Below are 13661 nucleotides of genomic sequence, written 5' to 3' on the forward strand. Positions count from 1 at the left end.
AATAACTTCAATCAGTGAAGGAACATTCGATTTTATTGCACGATGCGCGCAGTGAGTGAAATAACAATGTGTCGACTAGAATCACACTTGATGAGCGAACGCAACGAATGCACATGGAAACAAATACGTCAAGTGGTGAGTACGACACAACTACGGCACTCGCTGCGCCCACGCCACCTGATATGTATGATCGCGGTGGCTCGGATTCTTCGGGAATAGTGCCAAAAATAATTTGCACTGGTGAGGTGACAGCGGATATAGAAAATGAGCGGTGCATCGTCCGACCCGCCTCAATTTATGTGTGGAGTGAATGACCGTATCGGGAAATTCACACGCGCATGCCGTGCATGTATGTCATGACTCTTTCCAGCAAATAGCTGTCATTCCGCGCCTATACCACACGAGATCAGAGCTCCAAACAGCGTGACGCACAATTTCCTCACCGTGGGCACTTGGTGTTGGATTTCTCAGTCTGTCCCGGGGCCGACTCACCCCTCTCGCCGCTCGGCCTCCGCCGTCTCCGCGCTCTGTCTGACGCGTGACGCCGACGCTCACACTTTAGCCTTGGCCTGGACGGGCAGGTAGAGTTTGAACTCTGCCGGCAGCTCGTCCTCCGAGTAGAGACGGTCCGAAAAGTAGATGCGCCGGATGCGGCAGTTGGCGTGGATCTGCACGCGCAGCGTCTCCACGTAGTTGGTGCCGTACGCGCGGCGCGTGAAGTCGGCCAGGTTGAACTGGATCTGCCGAAGGACGGGGAGGGGGGGGGGGGGGCGGAGGGGTCAGCCTAGGCACTGGTCAGCCAGAGACTGAGCTGAGAGAGCTGGGTACCGATAAGACAAAATACAACCACCGAAATAGCATTTACCTTCATCGTTTTGATGCATCCAACTCGCCACGGCTCAAACTGCAGCAATAAAAGTCCACATCACGATACATCGGGCTGGCCACAGCATTTTGTCGACAACAAAACAGCAGCCGGGTATCGAGTACTTACAGCTTAAGCTCGAACACCAACCACACTACAGCAATAGCATTCCCTTACCTGATTCCATCCATCGTCGAGCCGCATGGGCATTGTACAGATGAAGGGTTTGACCCGCGTGGTGGACTGGTAGTTGGAGGCCCGGAACCGACGGCGGACGTTCTTGTCATCCAGGACCTGTGGGGTGATATAAACGGGTCAGTCAACGTTCCCACTGCCTGGAAAAAATCACTTCAGAAACTCAGAACCTTTCCCACCTACCCGTGCCCTACGAGAGTTAATGCCTGTTGTTCCGGAGGACACAACACCACAATAAACCTATTGGGACCCACTGCGAGCCCACCTAAGTGGCTCAAATTTAAGTTTGAAAGTCTCGCAGATCATGGCATGCACTATCTCACTGAGTGACTGGGTGAAAATGTCTCCGGAAAGCTGGGTGATTGGGTTTCAAAAAGATGGAACACAAAAACCAGTCAATGCCTGCCATTGGTTTAGCACCATACGGCATACCTGCACTTCGAATGTGAAGTATTTCTTCAGATTCTTGATGATCATGACCAGGAATGGCAGCTTGATGCCCAGAGTCTTCTTGGGATCAGCAGGGCAAGTGATGAATGTGGTGCTGCAAAAATTATACACCATCAGACAAGAAACAGCGACACATCTTTAATGTAAACTCTTGTATAAAATCTTGCTAAATAGACTGCAATACAGCATTTTGTATAAAAAATGCTAAAATATATAGTCACTTATTTACATTGTAGCATACCTAACATATTCTGCCTGTCTTCTTCAGAAAAAGGGCCTACCTGACATTTGTTCCAACAATCTCCAGAACCAGAGACTGAATGTCGTTGTCAGTGATCCTCTTGATGTGTCCATTTCTGACCTGAAAATATGAATAGAGGCTGTGAACTTTCAAAGAGATGCTTTCACTAGGTGGCTGATACATTCAAACATGAAACAATGTTAAGAACAGCAAACTGGCATGCAGATAATCATATCAAAGAGCCTGACTGAACCTCAGTGACTGAATCTTAAAAATATGAGCATTGCCAGGTGAAGATGTAATCATTTCAGACTACAAAAATGTTTGGGTGCCTGTATCACCAAATCATTCCATTTTATGCTTACTCGTGTTGAGAAACGAGGCTCGCAAAAATGGAATAGGAACAGCATATCAATATTGCCAGTTCCAATCTGAGAATAGTAAATGAATTGCAACAAATACCAACTGACCTTCTTGTCCCAAATTTGAAGAGGCTTGCTCCCAATGCTGTACAAAATTGATAAAAACCCACTCTGAAAGGTGTTTTTGAACATTTTGCCCCCCTCCGCTTGATGGACTCGAAGACTTGGCTTAGTCAAAGGTCAGCAATGAGGTAGAGTTGTGTTATTTCCAATGAAAATCCAACAGAAAACTAACAGAATGTCTCTCTAAAATACACTGCAGGTTCCCACGTTCTTATTTTAAACAATAATGCGGCCCGAGCCCTACTAGCAGCCAAGGCTAGCAGCCAGACAACACAAATGTGCGGCATTCCGCATTTCACAATAATGGAATTGTAATTACTGTTAGAACATTCTTTTGATTGCGTCACAAGACTTACAAACGTCTGCCAATTTCGTCTGTTTGTCAAAAATAAAGTTACGTTATCAAGCTATTTTGGATAGGTTTTGATACTAAATGTGAAAAATGAAGGCAGTTGGTGATAAAAATTAAGCTCATAAAAAGGAAGGGAAACGAAAAAAAGGAATATTATTACTTAATCTTTAAATCAATGACGTCATATAACACTTTCTTGCAAACGTGAAGAAAAGAAATCAATGTACGATACGTTCCAGAAGACAACGCTATTTCAAGGTCCAGTAGATAACGGTAGAACTGTGAGCAACCAATCAAAATGCGAGTAGCAGGACTATTTGCTTCCACTGTAGATGGATAAACTTGTTTTAACTCCTAACCACTCTTGTTACCATGGAAACGCGGATTCATTGACTACGCTTTGAATGGGGAGCGCGGGTATCTCCGGTATCTCATTCCATTCATTCATTCATTCATTCGCCAGTCGACGGAAACAAGCCAGCATAGCGGACGGAGCCGTACTACTGGCCCGAGGCGCTTTCGCGCTTTGCAACTGAGAGTGGTACCCCGTACCTACCTATAGTTCCTGTCTGCTTCCGGCGATAGGGAGGTAAGTTGAAGCAGGGCTGAAGGGCTTGAAGGGCTGAGAGGAAAAGCGGTTCATTCCGGCCTCGTGACTTAGAAGGGTCCCTCCAGGCTCCAAGCCGGAAGCCCTCAGTCCGTCGTCGGCCTGTGATATCCCGTGCGTCGGTATCCGACTAAATGGACCCCGGCCTTTACTTCGGCATCGGCACCACGTCAGTCTCTCGATCTCACGCGGGCCCCTCCCCCTGCTAATCCAGTCATCATTTTGGCCTGGCTCAGGCTCGAGTCCGTTTCGCCACGGGCCACGGTACTGCAGTGGCGGCGCCACGAATTTTCGCCAGTGGGGGCAAGCTTCAGGTGACCCGACTGTTGTCTGATAACCCGATCTGCAAAATCCATGAGCTCCTTGCCCCTAGATGTTGCCAATTAGAAATTATCATGGTTTCAGGTTTCATGCATACGTATTGAGCTTAAGCATTAACCCTCCCGGGCCCGGAACGGGGGGGGGGGGGCGTTTTTTGCCTCCCCTGGCGAATATTTGCGATACCACATGAACGCTTAGGAGTAGACAATAATCAGTAATCAGTACCTAGTTCTCTTTTTTACCGTAGTGCGAATATATGCGATTCTCTCACACACGATTGATACCAGAATAAGCTCTATTAGGGCGATCCATATACATTTCCAGATAACCCGGATATACATACCTACCTATCACATTTTGTCATACCTCCCTGAGCTCGGTCTCACGGTTCGTCGGAAGGTCATCTCAGGCTCAAAAGAAACGGTATATACCATTCGAAAGCTGACGGTGAGCTGAATCAAAAAATGTAATTTTTATCAAAATGGATCGATGGCCTTTTTTGAAAATTGCGTTTTTGTAAAGACTAAATAATTTTTTAATCAACGGGCTGTCCCGGGCATTCTGGAAAAAATAAACATGTTTTTTTTTTAGTTCCAGTGAAAGCTGAACGACAAAAGAACAATATTTAGCGAAGCAATATTTCCTAACATTAATATGCGGGTCCCACAGCCGACAATAAGGCGCAATCACACAGCTCAATGTCACGATGGACCAAAGCCAGCCACACAGAAGCGTGAAATGACCCTTATCGACTCACAGACCCGGCGCTCTCGGCCCGCCTGACCGGCCACGGAAAGAACGTTCGGCTCTCGTTCTACTAAACAAATGTCATATTTGTCAGTTTAACTGTCCACATCGCTATTAAAGTTGTTCAGGATACTTGTGAAGAAAATTCATTGTTCTGCTTGATTTACAACATGCTTTAATTTACATTTTTCTTATACATGTTTTGTTCCATCCAGCTTCGCTCAGTGCCCGCGAAGGGGAAGTGAGCGGGGTTTCACTGTCAGAGGCTGTACTGGTGACAGCTGCTCGGCCCTGCGACCGGTCAAAGGTTACCCTGCCCCACCGGGCGCTACCCCCACTTCACCGGAGCTGAGGCCGGTGCAACCTCTGACATTTCAGCGCGGCCAATTTTCCTTTATGGGCATGATACCAAGCTCAATTGAGCAAAGTAGACATGAACAAATGTAAATTAATGCATGATGTGAAGATGACAGAGCAATGAATTTTCTTCACAGGTATCCTGAATAACTTTAATAGCGATGTGGACAGTTAAACTGACAACTATGACATTTGTTTAGTAGAACGAGAGCCGAACGTTCTTTCCGTGGCCGGTCAGGCGGGCCGAGAGCGCCGGGTCTGCGAGTCGATAAGGGTCATTTCACGCTTCTGTGTGGCTGACTTTGGTCCATCGTGACACTGAGCTGTGTAATTGCGCCTTATTGTCGGCTGTGGGAAACGCATATTATTGTTTGGAAATATTGCTCCACTAGATATTGTTCTTTTGGCATTCAGCTTTCACTGGAACTCAAAAATACATGTTTATATTTTCAAGAATGTCTGGGACAGCCCGTTGAATAAAAAATTATTAAGTTTTTACAAAAACGCAATTTTCAAAAAAGGCCGTCGATCGATTTTGATAAAAATTACATTTTTGGATTCAGCTCACCGTCAGCTTTCGAATGGTATAAATCGTTTCTTTTGAGCCTGAGATGACCTTCCGACGAACCGTGGTCTCAGTCTAAGGGTTCCCAAAAGAGGGTGAACTCTTCTCTGGCCGACTTTGACAAGCTGCCTCTCAACCTCCTCGGGGTCAAGCTCGAGGGCAGCCTTCTGGTGAATGAAAATGAGTAGGAAAATGAGTGGGAGTAGGAGATATGCGACAGACGGTCTGAGAACGAACGTTCTGCTGATGCACTTGATACGGGAATCGTCAAAAACAGGCGTACTATTATAACCGCCTATCATGAATATTGCACCGGTCTTCTGTTCCCATTTCAACATCAGCCAAATTTTGTGGGGCAAAAACATAGTCTTGCCCCCACGGCCTCCTGCCAGTGGGGGCAGTCTGCCCCCACTGCCCCCACGGTGGCGCCGCCCTTGCACGGTAGCCCTGGTTTTCGCCGACGTAGGCCGGACGTAATCTACATTCTACCGAACTGTAGTAATCACTTATCAGGACTGAGGCATGCGGTATGGTATATCTATATACGACGATAGAGCCCAAGCCGGTCTCTGAAGACCTACCTCACTTCAGTCTCTGAAGGCACGCCGGTCACTTCCGCTGGTTTGCTTGTTATGTTTTCGTGGCCTGCCGCTAATAGTGATATCGGCCGAGTGGTAAGCGGTCGCTTCCCAAGCTGGTCTCTGAGGACCTTAAATCAACATCGGCTTTAGAGAACCTCACAGTACACCGACCCGGACCCCTGCACATCGCTCACGGGCCTTTGAGGAACCCATAAGGGTTCTGAATTCTGATGATCCTGCGCCGGGTTCCAGAGACCCCAAGACGGACTCGTAGCGCGTGGCGTCCTCAGGGGTCTCCGAGCGGGCCGGTTTGATGGGCAGTTTGAGTGTCATAACGGGTTCTGAGAGCCGGCCATGACTAACTAGCTCTGAGAACCACCACACTGGCTCCCGAGCGACCCCAATGCCCGTTGGGCTTAGGTATATCGTCAACCAAACGTAAATTGGTTCTTTTCTTTTTTTCAGGTCACCCAACGGAGCTCAGACAAGAATAGAGTTCCAATAATATGAATAGTTCGGAATTTTATTTTATTTCTTTTAGTGAATGCAAGCCAGCACAAATTGTTATACCTAACTGATGAGTGCCGCTATACCATGCCATTTTCGTTAGTCTCCTGGTTATAACCCGATTTAATTCCGCTCTACTCTCCATGCCATATGTCCTACAGATGCGGTGCCAGCGATGAGTGCGAAAGGCCTCCTAGCTGGCGCTGCTGCTGCTGCCGCCGGCTCGGTCGCTGCTTCTGCCGCCGGCTCGGTCGCCAGCTCTGCCACCGGCTCTGAGGATGCGGCTGCCGCTGCGGAGGCCAGCGCCGTGCGGCCGGCGGCGGCGCCCCCTCCGGCCGGACCGGCCGCACTCGGCAACCCAGTGGCGCTGACGTCCTTCTCCAAGCTGGTCTCCGCCAGGAGGAAACTGGTGAGCGAAGCGGGCCGCTGCCACGGCCGCCAGCTATGATTATGAGGGCCCGAGTCATCACGGATGGTAGTTTGGTGTGTCTTTTGGTGCTCTGTGTTTTATTGTCACGGTACGATGAAATGTAGGTGATGCATGTTGAATGATGTATGGGTGCTATTAACTAGATGTGATTTTTGAGATTGAGAATAACCCGCCATGTTCCGTAACTTGCGGTAGATTTTGCGGATTTTGTATCTTAACTAACGGTATATTTTTGGTAATTTATGTTGCAATTAACAGTAAATTGACGCTGAGTTGACCAACATTGATACAGTCAACACGCTTTTGTTGTTGCATCAATGTAACTAGTTGCAACAAAAATCTTCATCGACACTTAGCTTGCTTTTAACTGAATAAGTATGGTTTTCCCGTCATCCAGTTTCGTTTACAGGTCCGCATGCTCTTCTTTGCAAGCAATGGAGCTTGGTTTAACAATCGTGTATAGAAATAAACTAGACTCGAAAGCTACCTTGATAATAACTAAATGCGTTCTGTATCGTAGGCTGTTGTATGTGGGCTAGCGGGGGTGTTGCCATAAGTGACCAATAATTCGCCGGGAAGGGACTCGGATAATTATATGTCGTTTTATTTTGCGCACCGGACTGAGGGTCGATGTAATGGTGGCAGCGTCATACGCCAACCATCGTAACTCAAACTATGATCCTGGCAGAGTCAGATGACAGATCTGATGGCGACAACCCCGTTCAGTTCCTATAAACAAAAATGACATGCTATCCTTTGCTGAGGCCATGGTACTCGATGTTGTGCTGCACCCGTTGAGTAGCGTTTGGAGCCCTGCAATGACCTGTGGCCAGTGACCCGTGCTCTTCCTAACTCGTCGCTCCCGTCTTATAGAATGTAGCCAATACCTGGAGAAAGTCGGCCATGGGATCGGTCGAAAGCGAGCCGCCCGTCCAAGTGGTAAGATATGCTGAATGATTTTTGTTCGAAAATATGTCCGATCGTCAAAATTGTACAAATCTGGGTGACTCGTCCGGGCGCATCGGCATGATACTTGTTCATAAGCACCTACCGTTTAAGACCGGATGGGAGCATGAGGATTTAGCGTTGCTTGCTCTACCGAATTTACATGTTTGTAACGGTTGATGGTCTCATGCCCTGAACATATGGCTGTCCGTTTCCCGTGAAAATCGTGCGACTTGCGTTGTCCGTCATGGCGAATATCATTTCAATATTATCTAGTAGACATAGTATTATGTTTTCTCATAGGTAAAATACGCAGTGCGTACTACCAACCACTGTCAAGTGTCAACCCATCGCCTAATCTATGTGATTTCTTTGTAGTTTAATTTTTAATGTTCCAGCTTGATATCAACGCCTAAATTTTATAAGTGCTGAGCTTGGGTCCAGGCAAAATCTTCAATTTTTATTTATTTTTCCAAACAGAGGGGAAAATCCGATCAGGGGTCCGATCTGAACCGTGCTCTTGTGCGGTCACATATTCTGCCTACAGTCTACATACTGTGCCGCATTGCTCCGGAGCAGTGCGGGACAGCCTACCGATTCAGGCATCCTGCGGTCTCCGAGCATTCGATGGTCGCCGTCTGGTACCTTTCTGCTGATTGCTGACTCCAAAACCGCCTAGCTCTACTCATACGGTTATCGATATAGGCACTGCTGTCAAAGATATGGTGCTAGGAATGTATTTTCAAAGTGTTGCATTTGGTCGGAAGTTCCACTCAAACAGCTAATTGGTTGCGTACGTATCTATTAATTGACAGTTTATCCTACGCAATTGCTTTGTGGTTATCCAGTAAAACTAAAAACATCTCCAATGAGACCCCTTGAACCGTGCATGTATCAGTGTTTCCTTTTGTTAATTGCTTTTGTTTTGTTCATACCACATTGTCTCTGTCATGCACACATGTCACTGACGTCCGACAGACAAGAGCTGTCTTTTGATCTTGGTATGAAACGACTCGACACTATCTGCATTCTGCAAGTCATCAGAAGAGCAGCCTGTCAAGCTGGAGTGACCACCTCGTAATGTGGTGTTTCAAACCGGGCTCGCTAAACACAACCTTGAACCTAAAGTACCAATGGCTCATTCGTGTCGGTGGAGGCGGGGGGGGGGGGGGGGGCACTCGTATACGCTGTTTACATTCCTGAAATACATTAAGTAGGTTTCAATCGTGCCTTACGTGTGTGCTACTTTTGTTCTCATTCTTTCCCTTTAACTTGTTCGTAAATTTTTCGTCTCGGTTGTTGACCGACGGTAAAATGTTCGTTTATCGTGTCGGGGAGTCAGGTGGTGCTTTTTCTGACACCGGGGTTTGTGTCACTGACACCTGACTGTGACACCTCTGACACTAGACTTTAAGCCCGGGTATAGCGTCCCCCCACCTCGGCCCCCTCTGGCACCTCTGACATTAGACTTTAAGCCCGGGTATAGCGTCTCGCCACCTCAGCCCCCTCTGGCACCTCTGACATTAGACTTTAAGCCCGGGTATAGCGTCCCCCCACTTCAGCCTCCCCTCTCCGGGCGGTGTTTCGACAGAAACAGGAGGCGCCCAGCCTGCCGCTGCGCCGCCAGGAGCTGGACGGCCGCAGCGAGTACCTGCTGCGCTGCCTCTCCACCTGTACCGGACTCGGCTGGCATGAGCTGCTCGATATCGTCTACGAGGAGAAAATGGTCAGGAGCCGCCCTCTTTGCTGGGTGATCCTACCCGGTGACGTGTACCTTGAAGCATAGCCCGTATTCTTTTACTTCTTATTTTCATTTACGAGCGAGAACTTCGAGCCTCATTTGTAATCTCAATACACCGGACTCGAGTGTACTGTATCCGTGTAGTATATCGATATCGATATCGATATATCGTATATCGTATTCGTGTAGAGCAAGCCCTTTTTCTGAGCATAGAAGCAACCATAGAATAAGACACTCGTAGCGTAGCGAACCTAGTTCTACCCCCAGGACTGTCTGTGTCACTCACCGTGCCTGGCGCTAAGTTTTATCCTTCGTTTCCCAGCTGGCTCGTCTGGAGGTGCTGTTCATGGTGAACGGCCCTCAGCGCCTGCTGTGGTTCTGCCAGCCGCCTCACGCGCCGCCCGGACCGCCGCCACCGGACCAGGTGAGGGGATTATCCCAGGACAACCGAGATTAAAAGAGAACAGCAAGCGAGGTCCTGGACTCTTAATTAGTAAGCTGAGCACGGGAGGTTCTCGGGTTTAGACTATTGTACCTCTGTGGCACGACGTGCTCCGGTGATATATGCGCACGTATGCACGTAGGTACACATCAGCGGCGTGCCACATCTAAATTGTATTTTATTTGTTACATGATCTCGCTACTTTGATACAGCGTAGTACCTGTGACTAAATTTCTGGGATGGGATTTGGGAACCTGGCACAGCGCTGTCAGGGTTTCCTGGGTTAGCGTTGGAGCTGTCTCCGGCCGCCGAGCGCTGGCCTCCAACCAAGGTGAGTCCAATCGACCCCACAGACCGCCGGGTGCCTGGCACCAGGTGATATCGGGCCGGGCCGCTCCGGACGGCACGCGAGCTGCCACCGCCGATACCGGCAGGCGCGTCACTCGTGAGTGGGGAATAAGGCGACCGAGGATGATTTGATTATTTTTCACATTATTTGCTCATGATCGTTTTTTATTTTATCTTAGACTGGCTCTCAGACGTAGCAATGTGTCGAAAAAAACCTGTCGTCTTAATTTTTTATATTATATCACTTGATATGGCAATCATTTTGTGACATCACATTAGATTTTCCATAATTTCTTTTACGTGGTGCACTTTCTCTCCGGTCACATCGTCATTGAGTTTTAGCTCGTCATCCTCTAGCGTCAGTTAAAGATGGCACACCATATCACTGCTCCCACCGGCTCAGCACCACCGGATTTAGCCGATTACCGTGGCTCTTCAGCCGTCTGATGTGGGCCCACCCCGTTACCTACGCCCTACACCCGTGTTTTTCCGTACCTTGAGACGCTTCCAGCGTTATTTGACACCTTATCAGATCAGATATCTCAGTTCCCCCTCCCTCCCCCAGCGATCCGGCTCTCGGGCGGTGCGCGGCGCGGCCCACTCCAGTCGTCAGAACACCCTGCTGTTGACTGACGGCGTCTCGGTACCTCTCCGGGGCATAGCCACCGCCATGACACGCAACTCGAACCAGCGCGCCATCACCGACGACAACGCACACAAGGTGGGAGCGTCGGCTGGGTGCAAAGTGTGACGGCCGGACCGACGTTCGCACCGGTCCGATGTCGAACAGCATGGAACCGAAGTACTGTAGGGTGTAGGTTCTGCATTGTTTCATGCACGATATACTCGAACCCCTCTCTCGTTCCTCATTATGCCGTCTCCCCTTTACCGTCTCCCCAGTAACGTCTTCCCCATACGGTCCTCCCTGTACCGTCACCTGCCCCCCCCCCCCCAGCCGTATAGGGCGGTGTACTGTATCCTCCCTCCTGTACCGCCCGTCCTCGCCGCAGGAGGTGCTGTTCTGTACGCTGCCCGGCCGCGGCGACAGCCTGCTGCAGGCGGCCGAGCGTCTGCTCCGACTGGTGTTCATCCCCGTCATCAGCCGACACCCGACCGAGCTGGACGGCACGCCGGCGGGCCGCGCGTGCCGCCACCAGCTGCTGCTGGCCCTCTGTACCACCGCATCGATATTCCACGGTAAATGACGGATAACGCACCGTAGAGGGGACCAGAGCTGACCGCGCCAACAATGCAGTGTAATAGCATTGTGGTGCAGGTGCTTAGTGCCTACCTTCAATAGCACGTCTCTATTCCTTGAATTGAATGCTCGCTTACCACAAAAACTCTATGACAATTCCATGACACTTGCAGCGAACATTGAGTTACATGAACCCGGCAGAGTACGGTGAGTTGTTACCATTGCGTAACCAGTGAGTTACCAGCTACCAGTCACTTGCGGCGGTGAGTTACCAGATTTACCAGTCAGTTACCAGTAGACTGCGTGTGCCCGGCAGTGACGGAGAGCAGCATCCGACAGCAGGTGGTGTTTGAGGACATCCCGCTGGATCTGTCCTTCAGCACACCTGCCGAGGCCATGGCGCTCTACAAGGACAAGTACAAGCTGATCGTCATGGAGCAGTACGTCAACATTTGGATCCGACAAATCGAGGAGGTAGGACGCGTTAAAAAGGCCTGGGATCGCTTTTGAAATGGATGCATGTAAAATAAACTTTTAGCACGGTACCTGCAACGTAGATGCAACAATCAAACAATACGTCGATCGAGCAGACGCAGTGGCTTTCGTCGTGCCTGTACGATGTTTATCCAAACTATGCTTCCTATTCGTGCGACTATTACAGTATGCCAATGCCTTCAAACAGTGCCGCCCGCTGTGTACAGGTGCTGATGCAGAGTGAACTGCTGCGTAAGGAGGGTAACGAGACGGGGCCACACAAGGAGCTCGAGTACTGGAAGGTCCGCTCGTCCGTCATCGACTCCATCATCGAGCAGCTCAAACTGCACAAGGTCGGCGAAGGGCGTCTGATATACCTACTTGTACGAATGTTTGAAAGAGTTTGAAATTTGATTACCTACTGAACAATGAACATACCATATAAGTAATGCATAATCTAATAATACGTAGACGATAGTGGTACTAAAACTTCTTACAAGCCCATTGTCGGGTTATGCAATATGCAATATACGTTCTGCTTTTCATGAACCTAGTTTTTATTACGATAACCATACGGCATTCATGACTTGTCTATCACATTGCCGCCAGGTAAAGACAGCCGTATTCTGTCTCCAAATGAACCACTACCCGATCATCAAGCTGTGGCGTCGCACCGACCGCCGGATCACGGACGCCTTCAATGAGGCCCGGGACAACATCCGCTTCATCTACTGCATCGAGAAGCACCTGCACCCGCTGACGCTCGGCTCGCCGGTCAGTTCCGTGGGCCGACATCCTCACCTTGTACTACATACCGACATCCTCACCTTGTACTACATACAGACATCCTCACCTTGTACTACATACCGACATCCTCACCTTGTACTACATAGTATCTAGTTTTATCGGCATTCTGGTGTCACTGGGGTTAGCTTCATTTTTTCTTTTTCTAACGGTTAGCCGTAACATGTGTATCTCGCGAAGGTACTCCAAATAAAGAAGTCAGCCCTGTGTGGAACACTCGTTGCCGTCGTCAGTCGTCGCGTTTGATGGACCGCAAGTTCTCTGTAAATAAAGGGCATTTTCCCAACCCCCGTCGAGAGTATGAAGTCTCACCCCTGTATCCCTATGTTCCCCGTTTGGCAGCCGGAGATGGTGGGAAGTATCGCTGGTCTGTTCAACGCCGTGAGGATGATCCACAGCGTGTCACACTACTACAACTCCTCAGAGAGAATGTCCGCCCTGCTTATCAAGGTCAGTGCCGACCAACCTCTTCATGGCTGTGTGGGAAGAAAGCGGAACAACCGATTTACAAATAACAACTTACAGTTTTTCGATTTTTGCTGCTCAATTCACCTATTGATGACTGAAGCGTGTGCCCCTGAGTTTGGTTGCTGTGATACATCTTACAGCGTTGTCATATAGCGTTGCCATCATTGCCATTGCCGTTTCCTTTCAAAGGTGACCAACCAGATGATCGTGTCCTGTATGGACTACATCAGCGACCGGGGCCGGTACACCATCTGGAACCAGCCCGAGGAGGACGTACGTTCCAAGATCCGCGACTGCATCTCACTGCGGGACCACTACCACGCCGGTTTGGAGCGTGCCGAGGTGGGTAGATGGTGCTGCACGGCCAAGTCACTCCCCCTGACTAAATGGAACAGGTGTCCTTGTTCACCTGCTGTAGCTGGTTCCGGCGGCCTATCCCGCCCGGAGAGTAGACAGTTAAGACAGCCCTGACGGTATTGACTGGTAAATTATTGTTGAACTGTCAAGCTAAGTCGCCCAATATGTAATTTGTCTTATG

At 49.2% G+C, this 13661-nt stretch overlaps 2 protein-coding genes across 2 annotated transcripts in view; one reads left to right on the forward strand and one right to left on the reverse strand.

Annotated features, from left to right (window-relative positions):
- Positions 1-15: 15 nt before the first annotated feature.
- LOC122389133 (cilia- and flagella-associated protein 20) lies at positions 16-2922 on the reverse strand. Its single transcript, XM_043380849.1, has 5 exons — positions 2222-2922; positions 1792-1871; positions 1493-1604; positions 1043-1159; positions 16-740 (listed from the first exon to the last, which is right to left on the reverse strand). The coding sequence occupies exons 1-5, from the start codon at positions 2303-2305 to the stop codon at positions 552-554; spliced, it is 582 nt and encodes a 193-aa protein (XP_043236784.1). The 5' UTR covers positions 2306-2922; the 3' UTR covers positions 16-551.
- Positions 2923-6448: 3526 nt separating this feature from the next.
- Positions 6449-13661, forward strand: part of LOC122389109 (dynein axonemal heavy chain 5-like) — an 85701-nt gene continuing 78488 nt past the window's right edge. The window contains exons 1-10 of the mRNA XM_043380802.1: positions 6449-6682; positions 9240-9374; positions 9712-9813; positions 10745-10900; positions 11190-11376; positions 11694-11851; positions 12079-12204; positions 12461-12625; positions 12998-13105; positions 13313-13465. Coding sequence (XP_043236737.1) covers positions 6449-6682; positions 9240-9374; positions 9712-9813; positions 10745-10900; positions 11190-11376; positions 11694-11851; positions 12079-12204; positions 12461-12625; positions 12998-13105; positions 13313-13465 — 1524 coding nt within the window. The remainder of the gene's footprint in view (positions 6683-9239; positions 9375-9711; positions 9814-10744; positions 10901-11189; positions 11377-11693; positions 11852-12078; positions 12205-12460; positions 12626-12997; positions 13106-13312; positions 13466-13661) is intronic.

This window comes from Amphibalanus amphitrite, unplaced genomic scaffold (assembly GCF_019059575.1).
Source record: "Amphibalanus amphitrite isolate SeventyFive unplaced genomic scaffold, NRLGWU_Aamphi_draft 000344F_arrow, whole genome shotgun sequence".
Lineage (NCBI taxonomy): Eukaryota > Metazoa > Arthropoda > Thecostraca > Balanomorpha > Balanidae > Amphibalanus > Amphibalanus amphitrite.